This window comes from Carassius gibelio, chromosome B20 (assembly GCF_023724105.1).
Source record: "Carassius gibelio isolate Cgi1373 ecotype wild population from Czech Republic chromosome B20, carGib1.2-hapl.c, whole genome shotgun sequence".
Classification (NCBI taxonomy): domain Eukaryota; kingdom Metazoa; phylum Chordata; class Actinopteri; order Cypriniformes; family Cyprinidae; genus Carassius; species Carassius gibelio.
In genome coordinates, this window is record NC_068415.1 from 18,160,952 (window position 1) to 18,183,061 (window position 22,110).

Sequence of the window (22,110 nt, forward strand, 5' to 3'; positions counted from 1 at the left end):
ACCTGATAGTTTCCTTCAGTACTCCGTGATGGCTTTCGGCATGCGCAACGCACCAGCCACTTTTCAACGACTCATCAATATTGTGTTGGCTGGGGTGCCTAAGTGTAATGCATATCTAGATGACCTAGTGGTTTACTCTACTGACTGGTCAGAACATGTGTTTTCACTGCGAACTGTTTTTGAGCGTCTTGAGAAAGCATCGCTGACCTTAAATCTAGCTAAATGTGAATTTGGGCAGGCCACTATCACATATCTTGGGAAGGAAGTCGGTCAAGGTCAAGTGCGCCCAGTAGAAGCAAAAGTTACTGCTATAGTCGAGTTCCCTGTTCCCACCACCCGACGTGAACTCCGTCGATTTTTAGGGATGGCTGGCTATTATTGTGGTTTCTGCAAAAACTTTTCAACGATTGCGCACCCGCTGACTTCACTTCTTAGTCCATCCCGAAAGTTTTTATGGTCTGATGAATGTCAGTATGCTTTCAACTTGATCAAAGGTCTTCTTTGTAATGCACCCGTTTTAGCTGCACCAGACTGTGATTCTGCTTTTAAACTCGATGTAGACGCAAGTGCCGTTGGTGCTGGAGCTGTGTTAATTCAGGAAGGTAAAGATGGTATTGATCATCCTATCTGTTATTTTTCCAGGAAGTTCAACCGACATCAGTTGAATTATTCGACGATCGAGAAGGAGGCACTAGCACTCTTAATGGCCCTTCAATATTTTGATGTGTATGTCGGATCGAGTAGTATTCCAGTCATGGTGTTTACAGATCATAACCCTCTAGTTTTTCTGTCACGTATGTATAATCTGAATCAACGGTTGATGCGCTGGTCTCTGATTGTACAGGGTTATAACCTGGTAATCAAACATAAGAAAGGCGTCGAAAATGTTATAGCTGACGCACTATCTAGAGTTGCTTATTGCGGGATTTGATCACTGTTTGAACAACTATATGTTTGATCTATGCCATATAGTTGGTTCTTAAGGGGGGAGGTGTTACGCTCCACGCGTATTCTGTTTTCATTGATCTGTGCACGCCGGTGTATTGAGCACGTGTCGGTTGTTATGCTCATTATCTTCTCTGTCTCTAGTTTACTCTCTCTGCTCACAGGTGGCTGTGATTGGCCGAGTTGGACGTCAGTCATCATCAAGGCGCCGCTTCAGAGCCAATCGGAGGCTGCCCAGCTGGTTAAAACGGGTTATGTGTTCATTCATGCTTTCTCTCCGGAGCACACTGTGAACTCCTCTGTGGTAAATCGAGCGCTTTATAGCGGAATGAGTTTATCTGCTGTAAACTGAGGTTTTGACTGTTTCTGCCCGCCAATTAAGTTGTGTGCTATGTGCTTTGTGTTTCTAAGTATTTGTTACGCCTTAACATGGGCGAGATTAGTTTGTGTCTAGCTTTTTATTCGCTTTGAGATATCTGTTAAAACTGCCATTCTGGGAAGAGAACGCAGGTTAGTATATCGCGATATACACTGCACCCGTAGCCGATGATTTGTTAGACACACTAGGTAAGGAGTGAGCGCCATCCTTTGTATTTCTGTTTTATAGGTAATTTAGTTAGGGTGCCGGATGCACTGAAGATTTCGGTTTGTGTTCTACATTTTTGTTTTGGTTAGATTAGGTTTAGATTAAGGATATTTTTGTTATATTTTGTTCTTTCCTTTAGGCGCCACTTTTTGTTCTTTTCCCATTTATTGTTTGTTTGTTGTTTGTCTTTGTTTATATCACATTGTATTAAGCGCACATTATTGTTGTTCTGACTGGGTCCAGTGGCCTTTTGGCTTGTTGAGAATAAAGCCCAGTCTAATTTTCCCTTTAAAAGAGTCTGTCATGTGTTCTTCCACCATATCCCCACCTTCAGCAGTACGTTAATATATAAATGTTGCGGTACATGCCCTAGACAATTTCAAGTACGTAACATACCGATTCCGATACCTGGGCTCAGGATATCCGCCGATACCGAGTACTGATCCGATACCTGGGTGTGTATCTGTATATACAGCTGTACATATGTAAATTGCTAGAATTATTGTATGGTGTGCTTCAGACTGATCCCTTAATAAAACATGAACAAATACATGGTGAACTACTGTATTCATTACAGTATTTTTATTACCTGACATGAATTTGACAGTATTATTTATTTTCTTAAGCAAAAAAGAACTTCAAATGCAGCCAAAAATCTAACACCACAAACTAAAAAAGGTATTTTAGTTTTACAATATAACTGTATAAAAAAAAAAAAAAAAAAAGTCTAGGAATATAAAAAATTATATATTAATCAGAAAATCTCTTTACAACAAAACTAGTAAAAAACAAGCAACCGTCTAGGCATAATTATTATTATTAATAGAGACGTATTATTATTACTACATAGAGACATAGCTAAATCTACTGTAGGCTACAACAGTAGCTTAATATATTGTCAATTTACTCATGTTAAACCAAACATTTATTTTAATGGGCTGCCATGAAGATCTTTGAGTGTCTGTGTTTATGATATGACAGTTTTCTCAAATGAAACGGTAAATTCTCATGAAGTGACGTTTTATGCGTTCGTGTCCTCATATAGTGGCAGAGACTACAAAACAGCGAGCTCCCTAAAAAACACGCGACTGAACGCAGCTGCGGGTACCGAATATACTTGGGAGTCTGTAACTACCGGTACTACAGAGACATACTGCTAACCACTGATCTATAATATAGAAGAGGCTTCACTGTCTGTTGGCAGTTTAGAACGCGATGAGCAATCCAGTCATATATTGATCAGTGCTGCTAACGCGTTTACATTTCTTCTTCGCTGCTCTAAACATGGGTTGCTTGTGGCAACACAGCACAACTTCCTGTGTTTGCAACGCATTCTGAGCAGCGAAGAAGAACCATGCAGCAGTTAGGCAAAGCTAGCGGTCATAACTAGGTCTTGTAATTGAAAATGGTATCGGATCGGTATATGGGTTCATGTAGGCTACTCGCCGATGCCGATGCCAGAATTTGTTGTGGTATCGGAGATATTTCCGATACTAGTATCGGAATCGGAACAACTCTAATTAAAATGCAAGCAAGAATGCAAATTTCCCTGAATGTCCAAACAAATGTGAAATACATTTTTACAACAGTTTAACAAAAAAAAGTGATATTAAGAGGACATCAAATTTTAAACGTAACCTTCATTTTAAACAGAAAATTGTCATGTTTGTTCTATTTTGCAATGAAATAAGACTTCCGATGTAATCCGTATCATCTGGTGTGCTTCTCCAAGCAACATACAGCAGTGTTTCATTAGTGAATGAATCTGCAGCTTTGAACGATTCTGAGAGTCAGTGATTATTAACCTATTCACAACTTAAGCATTGTGCATTCTGAATGAACGAATGAATGATGCCTGGCTCATTAAGACAGTGATTGGCTGACACCTATTGGTGGTTTTATTTGTAAGTCTAAAAATAGCATATTTCTTCTATTTGCCATCATTTATTTCTTATTGCATTAATAATACACTTAATGGTGTGTTAAGAATAAAACATGCATATAAAACACGACATAAGATACAATTAATAAGGATATAAAATATTTGCCTCTATAAAGGTAAAATGCACCTGTAAATCAATTTAAGGGGGCAAATATTATCCTTTAATAGAAAAGTGCAACTGCGGTCTAAGTGGAAAAGAGGGGGATGTTAATGCCCCATCGGTACGCCACTGTAAAAAGTCTGAGAATCACCGTGCTATGTCATTCAGTAAGGTAGTTACATTTTCACAAAGCCATGCTTAAAACATTCATAAGAGTACTAGATAAAGTTATCATCTATACAGCAATGATTATTAATGAAAACTATGACAGTAATATGTATTGTTGCATGAATAATAAGCAACTGATAAAATCATCCACCCCATAGTAAAGTATGAACAGATTTTGATACCATAAATAGGCTGTGATTTAAAAGTGATCATCCCTCCCTTTTTTACAAGCATCTACATGCCTGTCTCTTTTTTTAATTGTTAATAGTGTATATTAGAGTTGTATTTGTAGGGGATGTTATATCACAATTCTTTAACACCCCTAGTCCTAGTTCCCTAGTTCACTGCTATTTATACTCCACATTGTCTGACATGAATATTCCATTCATTCATAAAGATACAGCAGGGATTCTACAACAGGTCACATTTGAGAGATACTGAGTTACAAAATAGAGTAAATGAAGTAGCCTATAATATATTTAATCTGATTAACATGACACACAGGTTTCAGGTTTGTAGATTCTAGGTTTATGTTAATCATTGTCATATTACCCATTTTGCATTCTGCTCTTTTTATGTAGTTTACAATAGTACATTTATTTCAATCCCCTGCTGAAAACAACAAAACCATCACATAAGTTGTAATGGTTTTACTGGTTATAATGAAAATTGTATTGGTTTTAATGGAAACTGCAATGACACACTTCAGGAAACTATTATTTTACGTAGTTGAAGGTTTGTAATGGTATTAATAGTGGAAATCATTAGAATTTCTGTGATGGATTCTATTGTTTTTGTCAGCAGGGTCAACATGGGTTTTGTGATGTTATTCGACATAAATGTGATAGGATTGCTGTAATATTGTGAAATACCTGAAGTAGCTACTGTTTGTACTGTAGTTGTGGTGGGCCTATTTGAGAGAAAATCGAGGGCTGTGTTTTTTTTACTCCCAGTCCATCCCTGTTTATTACGAATGAATGATTTTGATCATTTTTAGTCATATTTGTCTTATTTATCGCATTAATAATTCATGTTGATATGCGTAAGGAGAAGGCTGTGTATATGAGTATGGACAAACTATCCATTTAAGACAAAATAACTCCAAATATTGTAAGATCCATCTGCAGCCATTGATTTATGATTGTTTTACATTTATCTATGCAAACTATTATTATTTTTGAATCAATATAGATAATAGCTCTGCAACCATTATAAACAGTCTTGGATAACTACCACAATCTTCATGAATTCCTCTTTTAGTTGGGGAATTTTTTACAGGTTCCATGACTGTTACGTGCTCCGAGGATATGGTGTATTTATTTATTTTTTTTGCTGTCACTCTCTCCGCTATCATTTTTCAGGGCGGTGCTGCTGGCTGTCCATCATCATTATGACGTACACCTGAATGGGCGTCCTTACTATAAAAGATGGATGTAGTAGTGATGGGAAGTTCGATTCTTTTCCGTGAACCGGTTCTTTCAGACGTTTCGATTCAATATACCGGTTAAAAAAAAAACGGTTCAGCGGTTCTTTTCCGCTCGACTATATATATATATAGTCAGTAATCAACTTCAGTCAGTTAAAAACCTCATAATCATGAAACGTTTACAATTAAGTTTTGCAACAACGCACCCAAATACAGTAACAGCAATAATGTCCATACGAGGATTTAAGTCTTGAAGATATAAAGTAAATAAATTAAGTGTCATCAATGCAGAAACCATGATCCACTCATTATACATAATCCATTGTGATGTATTTGTTATTAAATGAACTCACGTTTCGCTAGATTGCCCTTCATTCGAATGCGATTTTCATGCACATCTCATCAGTAAAGACGCTCCTGTAATTAGAAGTATATTTCCAGCACGTGCGTTCAGATCAGGGTTGCCAGGTTTTCACAACAAATCCTGCCCAGTTGCCTCTCAAAACTAGTCCAAAACTAGCCCAATCGCGCTTCCAGAAGATTCCCCGATAAAAAATTGCTTCACGGAGTTAAAATATACGTTTTTTGGCAGGGTTCCCTTGGTAAAATTCGCATTTTAGGCGATAAATATCAAGTTATTTGTATTGGGGTCGCTTTGACGCGCAGACATGAAAAACAACCACAGACTTGCAACACCGTTTGGCATTTACTACAACGAGCCGTAATTCACTGACAATCTACACAAAATCGATGTTAAAATCGCAGGCGATTCTTTGTCGATTTTGAAAATGATTTTATGTTAGTTGTCGGTAGACTACAGCTCTGTGTAGTAACTGCCGCTCCACCTGAACCAGTGTTGCCAAGTCCGTGATTGTTTTTCATGTCCGCGGTTTGAAGCAACCCCAATACCAATAAAGTGATATTTAGCCCCTAGAAAGCGAATTTTACCAGGTGACACCAAAATGAATGGGAGTCAATGGGATGCTAACGCAAGTGAAGTTCTGCTACAAGATGGTGGCACGCGGCCGACCTCAACTTCCGGTCGACTTCCTTCCCGCCTGTTTATAACCGGCCAGGGAGTAGTGACTAGGAAAGTATGTCACATGACTTCCATTCATGCAACACCTAGGGAAAACCGTGGTAAGGAGCGGTGCTACTTGTGTATGTTTTGGTTTTTATTTAGTGTAGGTTAAGTAGGGCGTGTTGTGCGCCGTTGATTTTGTTTTTGTTTTATTTATTTTTTTGGTGTAGTAGATTAGTGAGGATGGGGAATGTAGTTGGATAGTGGGTTTTGTTTTGTTTATTGCTTTAATTTAGCCCTGCTCTGGTTCCTACTCCTTGGGCATGGTTTTTGTATTCCTCTTTTGTGCATGTTGGTGATATAAATGAATATATGTATTTTTATGAATCAAACCCTATTTTTGTCCTTGTGTCCTTTTTACACCAGCACCTAAAACGTTAAAATGGTTAATTAATATTATTTTATGTTGTGTTCCCTCATGCCATTTCAGGGACGTAACAATGACCTAAAGCTATAGAGCTGATTGTTATGTTATATAACATAATATAACATTTAAATTTAATGTTTAAATCTTACTCCAAAAAGAAAGAAAAAGGGATGGTAAACAGCATCAAATGCTAAAAACAAAGATGGAGAAATCCACCTCACTACAGATTTAATATCACCTCCAAAATGGTTTCTTTTGCCATCTCTCCGTTTTTTTTTTTTTTTTTTTGCACAGTAAAAAATTGCAGTGTCATGCTCCATTACAAACCTTAGGACAATGTGCAAACAATGCACATGTACAAACATTGGGGCTTTTATTCCACTGGCTGTATCTAAGGGGTGTAATATTTGCAAAAAGATGAAATTCAGGTTGATGAAATGGGGATGTGTTTATGTCCAATCAGATGTTACTCATATGTGGGGAATCAACGGATGGGGAAACAAAAGTTGTCAATTGGTGCAGGCTGTGACAATTTAGGAACAGTGGAGCATGAGTTTCTGCATGCGCTGGGTTTCTGGCACGAGCAATCCAGATCTGACAGAGACGACTATGTCACCATCATGTTGGACCAGATTAAAGAGGGTAACTATTGAATTCTTAAATACACTCATCAATAATAACATCACTCTGTCTCGCAAAACTCCTTACATCTATAAATATACTTATATTAAATACAAATATTTATATTAAATTCACGGTTTGTTTCTTACTTAGGTCATAAGAACAACTTTAATTTACATAATGAAACGGAGAAACTCCTTACATCTATAAATATACTTATATTAAATACAAACTAATTTGTTAATTAACTGTTTCACGGTTTGTTTCTTACTTAGGTCATAAGAACAACTTTAATTTACATAATGAAACGGAGTCAAGCTCTCTCGGTGTGCCTTATGATTATGGTTCAGTCATGCACTACAGTAAGACAGCCTTCAGCAAAGGCAGTAAGCCAACCATTGTTACCAAAATACCAGAATTCTTGGATGTGATTGGTCAAAGCATGGAGTTTAGTGACAGTGACCTGCTCAAGCTGAACCGGCTATACAATTGTAGTAAGTTTATGATTAAGCACTTTCTGTGAAATAATCCCCCGTTGTTTTTCTAATAAATATATTGACATTAGTTTGACTGATAAGATAAAGCCTACTTGCTCAACTAATAATTTACTTCTCTCCCTCATCTTGTTCTAAAAATATTTTATAAATCTTCCAGCTACAGCCTCAATATTTCTGGACTCTTGCCAGTTTGAGGAGCCGAATATCTGTGGCATGATCCAGGGTGATGGTGGAAATGCCAAATGGGCTCGTGTACAAAGAGTAAAGGGTGGTCCACAGACGGACTACACCAACCTGGGTCAATGTAAAGGTATGTACAGCCCTAACCACAAAATCAGGTTTCAACCAAACTGAGTTTTGCATTTATTTACCATGACAATTGCAATTTTTGAGCCACAGGATCACTAGGAATAAAACTTCATGCGAGTTAAGAGCATTTCACAATAGTTTTTTTTTACTATTTATCATGTTCAGTAGCCACTCCCATTGTGAAACCTTATTTATCCAAACTCCATACAAACACAAATATCTTTGGTTGTGATGCATCAAAAATACAGACTCTTGTCACTGTGAGTCACATCAAGCAGGAGTGTTGTGTGTGTAATATTGAACTTTTCCACACAGCATTTTTTTTTTTTTTTTAAGTTTACACCAACTGTAAAAGAAAAAAAAAATCTACTATTGCATTTTCATGACTTAACAACAGGAATCAAAATATATAGAAGTTTAAAAAAATTAGTGTCAAACGTACAGTCACTTTCTCAGCAGCTATATTACTTCATACTGTATGTTACACTCCCAGTGTCACACGGAAGACTATTTGTTTTAATTTTTGTTACATAACCACTTAGTAAAAAGTTTATTAAATTCATAATCCATAATCCTGCATTGATACCTCTTTTTTGATAGTGGAAGTTTGGTCTTCATGATAAACACATTTTACTGATACCATAAGGAAATATTCTTTGACCTTCTCAAGACATTTCTTGTCAAGGATTGCAATATTACATGCAAAATTATTTTTAAACTCCATTATAAGGTAAGAAAGTGAGAATACTGGTTTAATGATATATTATCTAATAAAGTTTATACTTCCACAGGGGTTGGGTTCTTCATGCATTTAAGCACAGCCGGAGGAACCAAGGGTAAAAATGCTTTCCTGGAAAGTCGCCTCTTTCACCCCAAAAGACGTTCCCAATGCCTGCAGTTCTATCACTACAACAGCGGGGGCATTGATGACCAGCTAAACATCTGGGTGCGTGAATACACAGTTAAAAATCCCAAAGGAGCCCTGAGACTCATTCAGAAGATCAGAGGTAATAATTTTTTGTTTAAAACACCAATAGATAAATCCCTTTAGCCTATGGGTAACTTATACTTGTATAACCTAGGTGGACTTCGAGGCTCCTGGGAACTATACCATGTTACGCTAAAAGTTTCTGATAAATTCAGAGTAGTATTTGAAGGGGTTAAAGGAAGAAACCCATCAAAGGGTGGTCTGTCTCTGGACGACATCAACCTCTCAGAGACCAAGTGTCCTCAATACATTTGGCGCATTCGTAATTTTAAAAGGCTTCTCGCTAAAACCCCTGCTGGTTCCGGAACCTACAGCCCCCGCTTCATATCCCCAGATGGTTACTCATTTCAGATTGGTTTGTACATTAATGGCTGGAAGGATAGTCCAAATATAATGGCAATATACCTCTTCTTGACCTCTGGACCCAATGATGACAGGCTCCAATGGCCATGTCCATGGCGTCAGGCATCTATGGAGCTGATGGACCAGAATCCAGACATCCAACATCGTATGAACAACATTGAGATGTTCACTACAGATCCAAGCATGACTTTCACAGACTGTAAGAAACAAAGTTATAGTTATGAGTCATTTTTATGTGCCATTAATGGTGATATGCTAAATGCAGATACTTGGTTACAAATTTCTTAGAGATAAAAGGCAATATGTGTTTTTAAATAGAATCTTCTCTCTTTGTGCAGCCACAGGTAATGTTAAGTATTATTGGGATAACCCACGAAAAGTAGGCAGTCTAGAAACTGACACAGATGGTAGTAAATTCTATCGGGGTAAGGGTTACGGTACCAGCCATTACATCACACATGATCATCTGAAGACTCGAAGTTTTATTAAAGGAGATGATGTCATCTTTCTCCTCTCCCTTGAAGGTGTGCAGTTCTTATTCAATGCAAGTGAAATTCTTATGAAATATGATAAGAGTTTTAAATATCAACTTCATCAATAGATGTGACTGGACTTTTGGGGACTCAGACCAGAGAGTCTTGGAGACCGGAAATCAGAGACCTGCGATTAGAGATTGATGACCGTGATGCGGGGGAGCCAAAGACACAGATGGTTGTATGCATCTATTTCCCAGTTTTCTCCTAAACTTGATAATTGTACCATTATTAAATGTAAATGGATATACAGTAACCCATTCAGTGTTGTTGAGCAACTTACATGTAACCAAATTATATTATTTAATTCCAAAAATGTTATAATCTACAGTTACAGTTACTGAAAAAAAATGTGTAAATTACAGTTACTTATGAAAAGTTACAGATTACAAAAAGGTTATCAGAATATTTTCACACACATAAATATGATTGATGTCTTAACGTTTTATTTCCTATTTAGGTTTATGTATGTTTTCTTTATTTAAAGACTGAAAGATTAACCCTGCCTGCTTTAAATGTTTGAAAATGATTAATCATCAAATTGATCATAGAATCATAGAAATTGAGAAAAATAATCAAACGTAAATCAAAAACATTACTTTAACAAAGCAATTGAAATACACTATTTATTAAATTTTACATAGGGTAACTTGAAATCTGTAAACTATTAATCCAAACCTTCCCAACACTGCTCCCATTTAACTGAATTTTCTCTTACAGAACCCCAGAGTCCTGGGACCATGGAACAAAAGATCCCCATGAGATGCAGCATACATCAAGAAGCCTCAATGGAGAGAGAGAAATCTTTCCAGAATTGGCCGTATATTGTGAGCTGAGCTGGAGCTGGAGCTACTGAATTATAACCTGCATTAAAAAAAAAAAAAAACTGTTAAGTACTATGCTCAAAAAATATTATTACTAGATTACTAGCACTTCTCATGTTCATTGCCTCCTTAAGATGAATTTCTTCTTGTTTTCCTCATTTGTAAGTTGCTTTGGATAAAACTGCCTGCAAAATGAATAAATGTAAATGCATCAAAAGAAGTAGTCAACCATTAATGCTCCCACAGTTTATTAGTGTTATGTTGTAGTCTGTAACAAAGTGCTTTATTATAAATAATTGTAATGGAATTTACATTCCTGAATTTTCAAGAGATGCAGCTGTCCATTGGCACTGCACTATATGAGAAACATCACATTCTCTGAGACCATGACCTGGTTGTCATCCTGTAAATGTATGCCTGCGATTGGACTGTAGGTTTAACCAGATATGTAGTCTCAAACCAAACATTTTCTGTTTGTTTTGGAGTGTTTGTTTGTTTGTTTACTCTTACACAGAGTTGATCAGTGGATTTTATTTTTGTCTTTCCAGGGGTAAGAGAGGGCTCTCTTTTGCTTTTGTGTATTTGTGTTTGCGAGTTTTTATTAATTTATTTATTGTTTTTCTGCATTTATGCAAAATTTTTGTTGTAATGAAGTGCATTTTACTGATTTTCTTTCCAACGCAAAGAATCTCTTCTCAGAATGTGCCTGTGCCATCTTTTTTTTTACTCTCAGCTTTCCACTTGAAGCTGTTTTCTGATACTGTCATTTGTCTTCTGGTCATATTTTGTTTGCCCTAAGGAGAATCGCAGCATCTTCATTTGCATCTGTCGTACTGTTACTGCCACTGCTTTCTTCCATAAAGCATTGCTGGTCTGATCACAGTCTAATAAAGTTTTCCTTTTACTCTTCTTCTCACACATCGCTCCTGTCATTCTTTGCCACCTGTTCCATCCTGCTTGAATCCTTGATACTTCACCCTCCATGTTCTTGAACTGTGGATCCCAGGTACTTGAACTCTTTAGCTCAACTCTTTCACTCAGTCTGACCTTCTTGTCCTAAGTGTCTTTGCCAGTTGCCATGTAAAAAACATGCTATTACAATATGATTCCCTTACAAACATGTAAGCAAGTAGCCTTCTTGTTCTCCTTCAGTTAATGTCTACTCAATATAGTAAGGGTTTCCCATACATTGATTTATTTGTGGCAGGCCGCCACAATATCAAAACTGACCACCACAAATAGATTTTCCGAAAGGCTTTGACATAATTTAATAAACATGATCACTGCACGTTTCTAAATTAAAAACGTTTTTTTTTTTTTTTTTTTTTCACTATTTCAGAAGGAAAATGACTATATTTATAAAATGTTCGATTTCATTCTCATTTCATTTTGCATGTAATCATTGACAAGGCAGGGTTTGTGAGATCAGCTCTGTTACAGTATGCCGCCATTACCAGAGAAACCTTTACCTCTCCCGCTCTTAGCGCCTCCTGCTGGCAGAAAATTAACTTGCGGAGTGCCGCCAAGAATAGAGTGTAATGCTGTGAGAAACATAGCATAGAGATAGTTATTACCCAAAAGAACATGGAGACCTAAATATCTGGTACACAAAGACAATAACAATCATTAAAGTAGAAAATTATCTCCCAGTGTCACAAAACAGCAAGTCACTAAACCTAACAACAAAACCAATCATAAAACAGTGTATATACAACTCCAACACGTGAATGATTTAACCTAATTAATTATTCATGCCCCAGTGCATGATGGGAACAACAGGATCATAAAAGAATACTCGTCAACCTCAAACAATTCCAAGTGAAATAACTTGTGAATACAAACTTTCATTTTTCACAAGCTTAAATTAATTAATAATATAGAATTATTTTTTATTCTTGATTTCATAATTAAAATTAAAGTAAAAAATAAGTTTTTTATGCAGTAAACTTTTTATTTAGTCATTTATCAGCATAATGGAACTTAATATTTAAAAAAAAATATTCAAATTCAAAGTAGAGAAAAAAAAAAACTTAATTGGTAAAACTGACTTGCAGCAACGGACAGAACCTGAATTGATTAAGCATACCTCACTGAGAAATCAAAGTAAATGAGTTAACCTACTGTTTTCATCTTCTATAAAATCATAAGGTTCAGAGTTCTCTCCTTCTTGAGTCATTTCCACAATATCATCTTCATCATCATCTTTAGAGACGCGAGAAGACTTCTATAGACCAGGGGTCTGCAAGTAAGTTTGGCATCTGGCAAAAAATATTTAATTTCACCACTGGATGGTGGGTCAGAACACACAGACACACACACACACACACACACACAGTCCAAGTCTTTGGTTCTATTAATTGTGATGATTTTGGCTCTCATTTAACAAATACCCACCGTCCCCCAATCCAACATCTCAACAAATTAGAATACTTCATAAGACCAATAAAAAAAAAAAATTGTGAATTATTGGCCCTCTGGAAAGTATGTTAATTTACTGTACATGTACGTAATACTTGGTAAGGGCTCCTTTTGCTTTAATTACTGCCTCAATTCGGCGTGGCACGGAGGTGATCATTGTGTGGCACTGCTGAGGTGGTATGGAAGCCCAGGTTTCTTTGACAGTGGCCTTCAGCTCACCTGCATTTTTTGGTCTCTTGTTTCTCATTTTTCTCTTGACAATACCTCATTGATTTCTCTGGGGTTCAGGTCTGGTGCATTTGCTGGCCAGTCAAGCACACCAACAACATGGTCATTTAACCAACTTTTGGTGCTTTTGGCAGAGTGGGCAGGTGCCAAATCCTGCTGGAAAATGAAATAAGCATCTGCAAAAAGCTGGTCAGCAGATAGAAGCATGAAGTGCACCACTGCACAGTCTAGTTCTTCTTCTCCTTAGCCCAGGTAAGACGAGTCAGGAGTGACTTAGCAAGAGGAATATGACAACTGTAGCCAAATTCCTTAACACGTCTGTATGTGGTGGCTCCTGATGCCTTGACCCCAGCCTCAGTCCATGTGAAGTTCACTCAAATTCTTGAATAGATTTTGCTTGAAAATCCTCATAAGGCTGCGGTTCTCTCGGTTGGTTGTGCATCTTTTTCCTCCGCACTTTTTCCTTACACTCAACCTTCTGTTAACATGCTTGGATACAGCACTCTGAACAGCCAGCTTATTTGGCAATGAATGTTTGTGGCTTACTCTCCTTGTTAAGGATGTGAATGATTGTCTTCTGGACAACTGTCCACAGTCTTCCCCATGATTGTGTAGCCTAGTGAACCAAACTGAGAGACCATTTTGAATGCTCAGGAAACCTTTGCAGGTGTTTTGAGTTGATTAGCTGATTGAGATGTCACCATATTCTATTTTGTTGAGATTGTGAATTGGTGGATTTTTGTTAAAGGGGGGGTGAAATGCTCGTTTTCACTCAATATCCTGTTAATCTTGAGTACCTATAGAGTAGTACTGCATCCTTCATAACTCCAAAAAGTTTTTAGTTTTATTATATTCGTAAGAGAATGATAGTCTGTACCGATTTTTCCCGGAAAAACATGACAGGCTGGAGGCGTGACGTGTGGGCGGAGCTAAAGAATCACAAGCGCGAGTAGGCTTTTGCGTTGAGAGCGTCTGGAAGCTGTGACACAGATCCAGAGGCTGAAATTTCACAAGAGCAGCATCAGCAAACGACGTCTCTATGTGGTATGTACTAAAACTGTATATATTTGCTTAGCGGTTTTGGAAAATGAGTAAATTCCACTTTATGTCGTCTTTTTTTTTTTTTTTTTTTAAGCTGTACATGTGGAAAGTGCAGATTGATGACAACATCGCATGTTGTTTACTTGATGTGCTTACGCACCGATAGCTAAGTTAACAACACAGAGATATTTGAAGCAGTTTTACTCACCGCATGCGGTTCCAACACACGATCATGACCCTTTTTCTTTGGGACTGCATTATCCTTAAGAAATAAACGATGTGCAAATCCGGCGTCAAACTGGGCTTTGTTTGTAAAACAAGCATCTTCGAAATGCAGGGAACAAACAAAAACACTTGCAAACTCCGTTGATGCTCTGTAAGATTAAACTCCATCCACTGGTCCCTTAATGTTGTTTTTTTTTTTTTTTTTGGTAATCTGTGCATGGTTGTCTTGCCCTGGCAACCAAAAACACACTTCTGTGACATTTCGCGGCGCTCTCGCTCTGATCAGTGAGTCTGTGCTCATCCTCTCAGAAGTGTCCTTAGGACCCATATAAGGAAATTCCGCTCCATCTAACGTCACACAGAGCCATACTCGAAAAAAACTTTCCGAAACTTGTGACAAACCGGAAGGAGTATTTTTGTTCCAGAGCTTCAAACGTACAAATTAATTTTGGAAACTTTGTCCATGTTTAGCATGGGAATCCAACTCTTTTAACAGTGTAAAAAACTCAGTATGCATGAAATAGCATTTCACCCCCCCTTTAAATGTGAGCCAAACTTAACAGAATTAAAAGACAAAAGACTTAAACTACTTCAGTCTGTGTGCACAGAATTTATTTAACCTGTTAGCCAGCACCAGAACGCCCTCGTCCTCATTTGATGAAATTAGATGTAAAATATAAATATAAAAAATGTAATTTAATAATTTTTTTTTTTTTGCAAAAATAAAAGACAGAATATGTTTGCAGTTACATATTAACAAGGTCATAGTCAGGTATACTTAATAAAAATAAGAGTAACAGAAATAAATCTAGCTGATATTGTTGTGTTACTTTTAACCCACCTGTGTGTTACTTTTGTCCCAACCGATGGGGTCGAAAATAACAAAGAAAAACATATAGGCTATATATAGGCCTATATAAATATAACGAATAAATAGCCCTACACCAGAAATATAATTTTACTAAAACATAAATTTAGAATGTAAAAAAAACTGTTCATTTTTGTGTTTCGCGAAATGAACCCAGACAGCAGAAAGCAGCATCCTATTTTTCTTTAGGCTTATTTTATAAGAGAACAAATATTTGTTTTTATTGTCGAGCTAGGTGGGCGTGGCTTCAGCAACTAGCTCCCGCCTTTTTGCCCATTTTTGATTGTCTGGGAGAGTCACGCGGTGACTCGCTGCCATGATGGCTACGGCCCGCTCTACACACTTTAGGCTTCAAAAACCATAGACAGTAAAAGAAATGGACACAGCGACCCCATTGGAACTCAATTGAGACAAGTGAAGCCCATTTTTCACAATTTTTAGCACTTCTGTTTCTGACGCGCAGACTCAAACTAAGCTTGATGACGTCAGCAACCTGTCTGACAGATGTAAATCTCCTAGTAGCTGTGCGTGCAAACTGCCATCGTTAATCTTGCAGAGACGGCGAGCTTGACTGGGGAGTTCTTTGGCGTGAGTGGGCAGGAGTAAGTATTCTGACTAATTATTTTGTATAGTATTTTAAAATGTATAGCCAGTACGCCATATTAAGTTAATTGCCTGCGAGCTTCTCCTCCTGTCTGTACGGTAATTTCTCTACTGTGCGACAGAGAGTCGAGTGGTTATGACGCAATCGTTAGCCTATTTTTACAAAAACCATAATGTAACATAGAAGGTAATGGAGCCCTTTATACATTGTCGTGTATCTTTAGAAATAAATAATGGACAAATGGAGTCTTTAAAAACCTCAGATGTAAAGTTATTCACTGTCAAAGTGACGCCAAAATGAATGGGAGGTCAATGGGATGCTAACGCAAGTGAAGTTCTGCAAGTGAAGTTCTGGTGGCACCCGGCCGACTTCAACTTCCGGTCAACTTCCTTGCCGCCTGTCAAAAACACACTTCAGGAGTCTACGGGTGAAGTCTCGGACACTACGTCCATGTTTTTATACAGTCTATAGTTATCACCATACAGCCGTGATGTTAGGTCTTTGCAAAACATTTAGTTTTACGTGGATATTGGAACGTGAGTGAAGTACATCATAAATAATAATTTGGCATTTAGCTACATCCCGAATAAGGAAACATTTGATTTTGGGTCGAATGAGAGACCAAATATTGGTTTCAGTTTCGTTTTAGCCTAAATTACTTAGTTTTTGGGTTGTCGTTAATATTACTATGCTTTTTATATATTTTTAAGTCTTTTTCTTTTCAAATACTGTTAATTGAAAGGATTTGTTGTGGAGTGAGGGGAACTAAATATCCTAGCTATTATTAGCCTTATATTTAAACATTTTGTGTCTACATTAGGTCTATTTCTGAATTAAATAATACTCTTTTTTTATATATATATATACACGTAACGTATTTTAACCAATCAGCAAACCTTTTTTAAACTGTTTAATTGATTATTAATTTTTATTAAGTTTTACAGTTTGCTGCATTTTTGCACACTCAGAAACCAGTGACTGTGAACTAATCAGCAGAGCTTGTACAAGCTTTTGTAATCGTTGAATCTTTCTCATACATTTCCAAGTGGAGCTTTTCAAAGTTGAGAATAGTCAAAGGAGAGCTGCGGTCCTCAATGGGGCAGGAAAGGCTATGTGGGACATTCTAAAATGCTGATTGAAAAAAAAAAAATCTAACCCACTAAACAAAGTATACTATCTATAAAAAAATCAGATGAGCCCTGAATATGATCTTAACTTATACTAATAAAGTATAAGCTACAAAAAATCAGATGAGCCCTGAATATGAATGCAACTTGTTTAATAACCCATTACGTGTTATTGAACGCGTTGCATACATATTCTGAGCTCATCTGATTTCTTTGTAGATAGTATACTTTATTAGCATGATGTTTAGTGAGTTTGGTCTGTTAATATAACTGTATTAGTACATTAAACCACGTAAGGGCTTCTCACGTTAGGCATTTTAGAATGTGCCAAGCATGCTGGCGCTTATGATACCGAGCATGAGCTGTTACGCAGCCTTGACTTCACTGACACAATCGAAAAATTCTCTCTTATTATATTCACTCACAATGAAGTGCCTGATGAAGACCTGAGGGTAGAAACATTGCTTGAATAAATTATTCTGGAGCAATAATTTTCTTTATTTGTCTATATCATTCAGTTGTCTTGCACCTGCGTCCTCTCTGGATGTTTGGGATGTGCACACCATTTTTGTACTTTTGAATCTCGAGTTGTTCAAATAATATGTCATTATCATTATTCATGTTCAATAAAGGCTGGGTGTTTGCATCACTTATTGGTCCGTCTGAGTGCGCATGACATTGAGTGTCGAACGCACATGCACCAATGGCGAGAAAAAATAGGCCCTTTTTTGTCTTGTCTGGGAAAGTGGTTTAGTTGTGATGACAAAACCGGACTAATAAATACTTCTCCATAGCTTCCCTCAAGATTTTCCTATATTTTACTCATTAATTGAATAAAATAATGTAAAAAAAAAAAAAAAAAAAAAAATGCTTGACATTTTGTTCTACAATGCAAATTACACACACCCGTGCAGAAAACACAACATTTTAAAACAGTTGTTTATTTTTCCATAAATGTTAATACATATATACATGTATGGGGTGTGAGTGTGTGCAGTTTACAGTGTACAACAAATTTCAAAGTATAGTTATGTTTATTACAGACCAGAATATGAGATGCTCCCCTCAAAAAAGCTTTCTATTCATCAAAATTAATTATCATTTTTACAGCATCAATAGCAATAATAAACAATGATTTTGTCATGATATTACAGCTGGACTCACTAAATATGAGTTTCTGTGTTTTTCATTTCCAGGCTATTTACATTATGTAGTTTTTGTGTAAATACACAAAGTACATGATCAGCATTAAACAGCCTGTATAAATCATTTTACAGTCTATAGTATTGTGATCGACTGATGAAACTGGATTGATTTCAATAATAATAATAATAATAATAATAATAATAAATAATTCCTTAAAATTATACAGTGCTTTTCTGGGCACTTAAAGGTGCCATCTGTCTTGTCTGGCAAAAAAAATCAAGTCATACTCCACATTCCATACCAGATGGGGGCAGTATGCCTCAATAAAGTGAATTGGTCTACTCTAGAGTAACAAACGAGAAACGGCATAGTCTATATGCTCCGCCCCTACCTTCACAACAACACTACAGCCATAGCCGAAGCCTAAAAGAGGACGTTTTGCATCCAGAGGAACGTTGGGTGATGTCAAGTGATATTGAAACATGACATCTACAAGCTACTCCCCTTCACCTTTACCAGTCAATATTTTCCTATTCGTTTTGTTCATATTACATTTTGAGTTGTATATACACATTATTTGAATTAAATTAATTTGACAGACAGCATTCTGTCAACATCATTAGTAAACATCAGACTAGCTAATTATCAAACGCAGCTACGGTTAGCCATCGCTAACATTAGCACATTTATCGAACAGCCTTCGATACATTTCTATGTTATAACTTCCCGAAAACAAATACACAAACATATAAAACAAACTTCTAGCGAAATACTAACAGCATCTAACTTACCAATCCAAAAGAAATGTTGCAAGTTCGGAGTGGAACCTCATTTCTTTCAGGTCCATCAGTTGTCTCCAGTGATTGAAAGCAGTGCCGATGTTTACTCTGGTTCGGCTCCTTTTCTTATCGGATTTGATTTGTGTTTCCGAGCGCGGTTGTTTCCCTGTAGCGGGTGACACTCTCTTCCTTGAACTGAAATGAAGTAGTGGGCTGTACTTTCCACACGACTGACATCAGGTTCAAGTACACGCCCACAAGCCGTGAGAGTTATTAGTGTATTGCAGGTTGGCTGGTGGTTATGTTGCCTGCATACTTCCTCCCATGGCCGAAACTGGTATTACGACACCTGTTGGGCCGGGGCTAGTAATGCTAATGCTAATTAAGGTTGATATCCCTGCAGCACTATAACTTGACATTTTTTTTATGACATCATCGCCCTTATTTCTTCTCATTCTTTTGATGCGTGTAGGTCATGTTATGGATATTTTTACCTCAATTTTTGCATATGGCACCTTTAAAGCGCTTTACATATAAGGGGGGATCTCCTCAACCACCAGCAGTGTGCAGAGAGAATGGTTTAAATATATGAGCAGGGTCATTCTGGACATTCACTCAGGGCTGCTCTGGGTTGTATCCAGTACAAATACAACCTTGGGATGTGGAAGTATAGCCTTGTCTCCTGGAAATGCAGAGAACGTTCCCGGTTACTTAACTGTAACCTTGTTCCTTAAAAAAGTGGAACGAGATGCTGCGCTGCTCAGCGCATTGGGAAACTTCTTAACCGTGACCAGCTGTGAATAATGTGAGTAACAAGTCGACAGAATTGACCCGGAGGTAATATAGCCTCGGTTGATGACGTCATCGGAGCGTGCCCGCAACACGAAGCTAAATCAGCGTACTTTGTATTGAGAAACGCGCGCAGACCTACGTCACCAGTCTATTTGTCCAATCTTCCTGGTACTTTACACCATGGTGGAAACGCAGAAAGCAACAGGTCTGGGGGGAAAAAAGTTACTGGGAAAAAAAGTTACTGGTACCAATGTGCCAGGTAATTTCGGTGGAAACGCGGCATTAGATGTATTGCCGCATCACAGGAACCTTTTTGCAGCAAATTTTGAATATCGACTCATCTATATTCGCTGGCTCGCCCTTTTCATTGGGTTGAATGCCAAAATGTTCCCAAACTGGCGACGTGACATTAGGTTTTGGGACGAGATCAAGTGCTTCCCATCATTTTAGCTAGCCTCTTCAAAACAAACAAAGCACCATAAAGCTACAACAGCTCGCGAGAAAATTACAGTCGTAACCATATTGTATCATTAATTTATTTAACATTGAATGCACAGTGACAAATTAAAAAAAAAAAAGGCCACGGCATCATAAAAAAAAAAAATACAAATAAAATAAAAAACTGAACTGGTTTCTGCGGTTGCTATCTTTCCTCTGCGGTTTGCTTGTCAATAGCGTGGTATTACAATATTGCGATTATTGCGACAGCCCTAGTTCTTTCTGTCCCTCCCTTTTCCCCATACACACAGGAGACAGCAGGGGCATGTTTAAGTTCAAAACGGTGTGCAATGTTTTGCTACGGTTTCCGTGTTGAACGTCATGTTTCCATGTTTTTTGTCGTGTTGACTACCATTTGTATAACCACAGATTTACTACAAATACCATGGTTAAACTGGTTATTTGTAGTAAAACCATGGTTAATTTTCGTTAAAGGGAAATAATGTTAAAAGGGAAAATAATGTTAAAAGGTGGTTTAACTCCCTCTTGTGGTCATTATCCTGAAGCTCAGGACAATAAATAAACTACTAATCTGTCCACATGGCTGTAAATTGACAATCTGTGTGTACGGTTTTACAATTAGTGGGGACTGATTTTAAACTGTGGGTACAGATTGCCAATTTACATCCAGTTTATTTTTCTCTTCACAGAACCTAGGGGGCTCCGTAGAAAAAGTCGCTTTTTTTTAATTTATTGTTTTTCCACAGGCCTGGTTGCGTATTTGTCTCGCGAGATCTGGCAACACTGATTCTATTGACCTGTTACACATTATTCACACCTGGTCACGATTAAGAGTTTCCCAATGCGCTGAGTAGCGCAGCATCGACTGTAGCTTTCGAAAGGGAACAGCTCTCTTCAGCATTCCTTAAGGCTTTCCTTGTCCTGTTTGCAATTTTTTTTTTTTTTTTTTTTTTTTGACCTTTATTTAACCAGGAAAATCTCTCTGAGATTAAAATCTCTTTCACTGGAGAGTCCTGGCCAAGAATGGACAGCAGTTACAGTCACACTTACAGATTAAAACAACAAATGTACAATTTAAAACACTTAAAAACAATTACAAATCAATGAATCTTCTTCGAATGACCGAATAATAGATTTAAAATGTTCCATAGGCAACAAAGTTTTATATAAAGTTTATATATAAAATTTATATATAATCAGTTCACAGTTTTATGATATGCTATGAAATCATTATAACCAATGATAAATTTAATCTTTGTAAATAAGTAACGTTAGTGAAATTAAAATAGAGATGCTTCAGCTCCATCACTAATCCTGACAGTCTGAGACTTGTCAAAGTGCACACTGTAGCTACATATTGAGCTCATAACACCATTTAGTTTATGATATAAACTTCAATATTAAGTTAAAACTTAATAAGAATTAATTTAAACTTTGAATTATTATAAAGTTTCAGCTTTCACAGCAAACTAGCGACACGGATGGGTAATTAAGCTGTCAACATAATTGTATAAATGACAAAAAAAAAAAAAAACATCCAGAAACAACTGTTCAGTCTTACCTGTGAAAGATAATATCCCGAGATCTGTTTTTATTATCGTGCGACGGTTTGTATTTGCCAAATCTGCCTACAAATCAGGTATGTTTTCTTCTGTCCTGATAGGAGGGTTTTG

General features: G+C 37.1%; 1 protein-coding gene and 1 long non-coding RNA gene across 2 annotated transcripts in view; one reads left to right on the top strand and one right to left on the bottom strand.

Moving 5' to 3' along the window:
- Positions 1 to 10,996, top strand: part of LOC127983871 (meprin A subunit beta-like) — a 46,494-nt gene extending 35,498 nt beyond the window's left edge. Inside the window, exons 7-14 of the mRNA XM_052586253.1 lie at positions 7,079 to 7,257; positions 7,512 to 7,730; positions 7,891 to 8,043; positions 8,834 to 9,049; positions 9,125 to 9,592; positions 9,732 to 9,917; positions 9,995 to 10,107; positions 10,647 to 10,996. Of these exons, the coding sequence (XP_052442213.1) occupies positions 7,079 to 7,257; positions 7,512 to 7,730; positions 7,891 to 8,043; positions 8,834 to 9,049; positions 9,125 to 9,592; positions 9,732 to 9,917; positions 9,995 to 10,107; positions 10,647 to 10,688 (1,576 nt within the window). The 3' untranslated portion in view covers positions 10,689 to 10,996. The remainder of the gene's footprint in view (positions 1 to 7,078; positions 7,258 to 7,511; positions 7,731 to 7,890; positions 8,044 to 8,833; positions 9,050 to 9,124; positions 9,593 to 9,731; positions 9,918 to 9,994; positions 10,108 to 10,646) is intronic.
- Positions 10,997 to 12,169: 1,173 nt separating this feature from the next.
- Positions 12,170 to 22,087, bottom strand: LOC127983880 (uncharacterized). Its single transcript, XR_008160509.1, has 3 exons — positions 21,999 to 22,087; positions 12,872 to 13,008; positions 12,170 to 12,291 (listed from the first exon to the last, which is right to left on the bottom strand). It is a non-coding gene; the product is annotated as an uncharacterized LOC127983880 (long non-coding RNA).
- Positions 22,088 to 22,110: the final 23 nt, after the last annotated feature.